Consider the following 6,277-nt stretch of genomic DNA (forward strand, 5'->3'; position numbering starts at 1 on the left):
TTAAATACTTTTCATTCGGGGGCTATGTGGAATTTTTTTAATGTATTCCTTGGACAATGACATTTCACAATAAAATGTCCATTCGAAACAAAGGTGTGACTACGACAGTGCTCATGTACACATAACGTGCTTTTTACTTCATTCTCCTCCTGAGTCTTCACTTTTTATATATAGTCTAGTTTGGGCCTGCTATTCAGCATCTGGTAGCGGCATCTTTCTTTTGTGTTATACTTCATGTACTTGGTCTATGCCGGTGTGGCTTTTGGCTTCTTCCGATTCATCCGCCTTCATTCTGGGCTGCTGCTCAGCACTGTGTAGCGGCATCTCTCCGTTGTGTTATCCTTGGTATGTGCATAGTCCTTAGGCCAGTGTGGCATTATGGATTTTCTGGAGTCATGAGTTGAACCCGGTGGTCTATGGACCGTGAAGTCGTTCTGGTAGGTTGGGCATATGGACAACATGGCCAAACCATAACGCATCTGTCGTTGGCTACTTTTTCCAGAATGAACTTGAATGGTAGGGAGCCTGCGTTTGATCTCCTAGTTAGTCCATTAGTCTAACACCAAGGATATAGACTGAAGACATCTCAGTTGTGGCGCCATATGTGGTAATAGGACAGAAAAGGCTCTAGTTTCGTATTTTGAGTGACAGGTGTAGTGTCGATCTTTTTCGGGGGTTGATTTTCAATTTCCATTTAGAATCTATGTTAAACTACTTCGTAGCTTCTAGGCACTGGAGAATCTGTTCAGATATCCTCAAACCTATTCCCTCTCTGCACATACTACCATCTGTTCTGCTGGGCAATAAGATAAATATACTCACCCATGATGAGTGTCGTAGCCTGCGCGGTTGTCTAAAATAAAGCAATGCATTATATACAGTTAGTATGGAAAGACTAAATCTGAAATGGGTCTGCATAAACCGCACGGGTTAAATATTTATTGGGGTCGGGAGATGGTGTCAAATAAGTTTTGATAGAATATGTGCTTTCCATGAGTTTACATTATGGTGCTCATAATGTAGTGCATTTGTCTAAAATGGCGGATTTAAGGAGGCTGAATTTGAGCTTTGTTGGGACACAATTTCGGACTTTATGCAACATTGTTCTTTATTATCAAATTTATTGAGGTTTGAGGTGATATTTCTTAAACTTTGTCAGCAATTGGCATTTGTCACAGCTGAATGCACTTGTAATGTACCATGTTTTTGAAAATGGGAGGAGCTTAAAATATAGCTCTTTAAAGTGGTACGAACTCAGACAGTTTGAATGTCCCCACTGGGGAATGGTCTGTATCTTTTGAATCTAGTAGTCCCTTCCCCCTCCCTCCAAAAGGACCCCCATTTCTCCCTCTTTTTCTCCTACTTTTGAAGAGCATTGAAAACACAAAGCAGTTTAAGGCACAAGTAACGGATGTCGAATATTTTCACCAATTTTCGTTTTACACCACTAGGGGTATTAAGCTGTATCAGGAAGAAGACAAAGTACTCAGAATGTTTCAATGGCCCCTAGTTTGAGCCCAGGGGCCATTAAAACTTTCTTAGTACGTGTCACTTTTAAGAGCCATATCTTAAAGCTTATCCCCTTTTCAAAACTGGTACATTGTAAGTGCATTTCAGTTCTGATGAGCACTTATTGATGTTTAAGGTAAGGATATATCCCATCAAACCCCTGCAACAGAATGAGAATAACATACATTTTGCTCTGCACAAAGATCAAATTTATCCTACTTTAATCCTCCATTTAGGGTTTATTTGTGTTATCACACTCACCATTGATATAATTTGGTGTGTTTGGTGTGCTTGTATTCACCTGGTCAAAGTTGACATTTAGATAACAATCTTGACTTTGTTCACGTACGCACAAATAAGAGATATAGATCCCTTTTTCAATAACATTGTACAATCCATCATGGCAGCCCAAATAGTGGTCATTACTGGGTGCTCAAAAGGTATTGGTCAGGGCATTGCTTTGACCCTTGCTAAAGACCCACAGAGGCGTTTTAAGGTGTATGCTACAATGCGCAACATGACAACTAATCAGGATGATACACAAACAAAAGCGGGAAGTTATTATGACGATACACTATTCATTCGGGAACTTGATGTGACGAAACAAGAAACCATCGATAAGACAATTAAAGAAATTTTTGAAAAAGAAGGAAGGATTGATGTGCTTGGTAAGTTGAAACTTTTTGGTCCTGGTTTGTTGTAGGCTACTAACTAACCACGGTTTAAAAGCACATTATATTTATGTTAAAGCCTTTAGCTATAATTTCCAGGTATGATATTTTGATATGTTCTGTTAACTTCCAGTCGTACCGGAGAGGTGTTTAGACTAACGTTTGTCCATTTGGGGCTCGATTTGTTCAATTGTTCCCAAAAATCATATCCATTTTGTAAAACGTGACTTATGTTTCTTTAAGGAAATTTTCTGAGAATATCAAAAATGACATCAAGAATTTAGTAGGTTTACGGTTCTTGAGTTTATACGTTAAAATGTAGAAAAAAAAAATAAATAAATAAAGTTCCCTTTATATTGGCCAATATCTCTTACATTAATTTTGTACATTCGATGTCATATCTTTAAGATTGTATTACCAACTGGTTTCCTTCAAATTATAGCCATAAAATGAGGATTTCACATAGCTATGTAAACACTGAATGACGGTGGAAAACGGTTTTTGAGATATCACCACATTGGTTGGAACCCGGTTTTTTTATAGGGCACCCTGTATAGCCAATACTAGCACTCAATTCCATCCAAAAACTGCTCCTTAGTTTGGTATTACCGTCACAAACCCTTCGCTGACAGATGTAAACATGATAAAAGCATGTATCTTTGCCGAGGTTTTGGAAAGCAGTAGCAATGGTATAGTCGGTTAAAAGTGGATATTGTTTGTGTATTTCAAAATGGAGTCTCTTTCGGTATTAAACAAAACAATAGCTACAATACGCGATACTGCATTACTTTGACAAAAGGGCTCAGCTGACATAATCATTACGTCGGTCGCAACACATAGTGGCGTAGAGTGACTTTCAAAATTTTCCGTTTCACATAGTGGCGTATAGGTTTAGAGCTAGCTAGTATCCTATAATAGTTATTCCTAGTTAATAATTAAAGATACAGTTTAATAGTCTGAACCTTAAACTTCAATTACAAATGGAATCGGGCCACTGAGAGATAACCGTGGAGGAGTATTGACCCCGTTACTAGTAGCATATCCTTCAAAAACGTTTTGATCGGAAACGTATTTTGTCCTTCACGTACGCCACTATGTGTTGCGACCGACGATTATAAAGGACACAAACCATGCTTACTTTGATTTGAAAAGAGATTCAATTCAGTGTAGAGATACCTACTATGTTATGTATAGGAGAAAATTCTGAACATTTGGAACTTGGTTGTAGGAAACAAGGAACCATCGACAAGACAATTAAGGATATTTGTGAAAATAAAGGAATAGAAGGATTGACTGAGTGAGTTGAAATGATACCCCTTGTTGTCTGGGAAAGTCCTATAGCCAATTAATTCCATCCAATATGCGCATAAACTGTAAACTAACTGATTTCGACTCATGTTCTGGTTGTGTGTTTGAGTTGGAACTGGTAAGGGATCTGTGTGTATATTTTGAGAGGTTTCACAAGCATTAAAAATGGGTTTGAAATCGGGGTATTTCAGCAGTGGCGTAACCAAGAAGAGAGAAGCTTCCCCCAGCATGCCCATTGTGAGAAGTCTTCCACGCTGTGGGGTGCTGGCCGCCCTGATATTTAAGATTTGTAGGCCTTATGTTTATTTTTATCCCATTTTTGACAATTCTTCAAATTCACCCCCATAAAAGTTGCTTTGCCCTCCCCCCAAAGTATCCTGTCTATGCTACTCTGTTTGAGGTAGACACCCGAAGCCATCTATTTCGAAACTCAAAGCTCTCAATTACGACAGAAATAATTCATTCTCTTCTATTCAGTAAATAATGCAGGATTAGCAAATGCAGATTGGTGGCAAAATCCAGCGATGGACGCTTTCTATGACGTTATGGATGTAAACTACTTTGGATGCGTCAGAATGACAAAAGCTATAGCCCCAATCATGAAAGCTCAACGCAGTGGCAAAATTCTTCAGATATCAAGTGTTGTTGGATTTAAAGGTAAACGAAATAACGAAGTTGGCCAACATTTGCAAAATTGCCCCAAAATGCATAGAATTGCTTAAAAGTTCGCAGCATTGCCTCACTCGAACTTTCCTAAACTTAACTCAAAGAAGATCATTGTAGTGTAGTACCACCTTAAGGCTATCTTATTTAATATTTCACCTCAAAGCCCCCGCACGCATTAGTAAAATTGCCCGCCTTTGGCGCACTATTCCCGCTAGATTGAGTAAATTTCATTTTTTTCCCGTCCGCTGTTTTTTTTCTCGAAATACACCACACAAAAATATCACGTCTGACATAGCCTAAATCGTAAATCTCAATAACATTCTTCATCTTGACCAGAGACAAACCTCCTTGACAGATGAAAATGTAGTCTATTCTTGACAAGAAGTTCGTCCCATAGATAAAAATTAAGGTAAAACAATATATTTATGTTTTTGACTTGGGAAGGGCTTTGAGACGAACTATTAAATTAAGATGTCCTATACAACATTAATGTATATAACTCATGAAGTCTTCTTCCTATACGATTTTCTTTGTTCATTTGTTTCAGCTGTACCACTTCTTCAGCAATATATATCTTCCAAGTTTGCTTTGGAAGGATTCAGTGAATCAATAGCTCCACCATTGCGAAAGTTCAACGTATGGTAAGTCAGTGTTTTACTTTAACGTGTATTATAATTAAAAACAAAACGTTCTTGTAATTTATTGATATATTTGCTAAAGAAATAACAAAAAAGTAGGTCAAACGAAGTGACATATTATGATAAAAACGAGAGAGGAGCAGAAGACAAGAACAAAAACAAACAAGCAAACAAACAAACAATTAATTCAATGAAACCAACTACACTACCCTTATGAGGTGTTGTTTCCTCCTTGGTTATTCAATCAAACGACATGTTAATTTCAGTATAAATTATACCATTTTCTATATTGGTGCCTCCAATAGTATGTAACATCAAAACTGGTGTTAGAACGAATATGAATGGTTTAAAAATTGCTATAATGCAATATGGTGTTTAACCATAACACCCATAAATACCACAAAATACCAAAATGATAACCACCGCACATACATGAATCCCACGTGATGCACAATCACCCTAAATGCTATATGCTCAGGGAATCGCTGGCCAGCTTCTCTCCTTTTGCCTTTCTTTTTTAACTTCCGACAGCAAAAAGCAGTGTTCAGTGTTGACATAAAATTATTCAAAAGAACACTAAAATCACTCTCAGGAATCGTATGGAATGATTTTTGCATAAAATGCCAAGGTCACAATGAAAAGATATGATTCTAATGAATATTCTTGTGCAACTTTTTGACAGGGTGTCGCTGATCGAACCAGGAGTTGTGGTCACACCTATGCTGCAGCTTTTCGGCAATGATATAATTCGCGCGCACCAGGCGATAATTGACAGCTGGACCAATTGCCCAGAAGAGGAAGCTACTATTACCAGGAAGATGCTGACACAAAATCCAGAAATTGTACTTGGTACCGAGATGCAAAGTATTGACGACATCGCGAAGTGGGTAGAAGATGTTATATTGACCTCCAAACCAGATTTTCGTTATCAATCATCCGAAACAGTGAAAGAATTTGCACGACAGAGATTCGTTGATCCGTCGGGGAATGAGATCATGAACAGTTGGTTAAAGCAGTAAAATTGATCAGCTATTAGTTATTCTACAGGCTGTATCAAAATGATGTTCTTGACACATTAATTACTTTCATGAAGTCATTAAAAATAGAAAATCGTTTTGATTTAAGTACCAATTATATCGATTTATTATTATAAGTACTACTTGATCTGTTGATTTTGTTGGAATTTGCATTTGGAAGATGTTGCCTTTTGAATGAAGGAAGATGATACCGCGAAGTTCACTCGCAAAACAAATTGCTTGCATGATTTATTAAAAGAGTAGGTACACTGTGCCAAGCAAAATGGTAATTTTTTTTTTACACCCCCCTTTATAGTCGTCATATGTGACCCGGCAGCACAAATGAGCCGCAAATTCCCTAAATTGTATTCTGAGTTACGGTGTAAAATGTGTACGAAGGTCGTATTCATCTGTAACTTACGCTGGCCCGACATCTGTCTCATTTTGATAGTCAAAAACTAATCAATAA

General features: G+C 37.6%; 1 protein-coding gene across 1 annotated transcript; it reads left to right on the top strand.

Moving 5' to 3' along the window:
- The first annotated feature begins 1,909 nt into the window (after window positions 1–1,909).
- LOC140150423 (retinol dehydrogenase 8-like) lies at window positions 1,910–5,811 on the top strand. The gene is made up of 4 exons (XM_072172435.1): window positions 1,910–2,177; window positions 3,966–4,145; window positions 4,702–4,795; window positions 5,475–5,811. The coding sequence occupies exons 1-4, from the start codon at window positions 1,910–1,912 to the stop codon at window positions 5,809–5,811; spliced, it is 879 nt and encodes a 292-aa protein (XP_072028536.1).
- Window positions 5,812–6,277: the final 466 nt, after the last annotated feature.

This window comes from Amphiura filiformis, chromosome 4, assembly GCF_039555335.1.
Source record: "Amphiura filiformis chromosome 4, Afil_fr2py, whole genome shotgun sequence".
NCBI classification, from domain to species: domain Eukaryota; kingdom Metazoa; phylum Echinodermata; class Ophiuroidea; order Amphilepidida; family Amphiuridae; genus Amphiura; species Amphiura filiformis.

Bases quoted from the DNA above. Each gene is read 5' to 3' on its own strand.
- LOC140150423 (XM_072172435.1), top strand. From the start codon at position 1,910: ATGGCAGCCCAAATAGTGGTCATTACTGGGTGCTCAAAAGGTATTGGT. The intron at 2,178-3,965 runs GTAAGTTGAAAC...TCTTCTATTCAG, and splicing joins AGGAAGGATTGATGTGCTTG to TAAATAATGCAGGATTAGCA. The intron at 4,796-5,474 runs GTAAGTCAGTGT...ACTTTTTGACAG, and splicing joins TTGCGAAAGTTCAACGTATG to GGTGTCGCTGATCGAACCAG.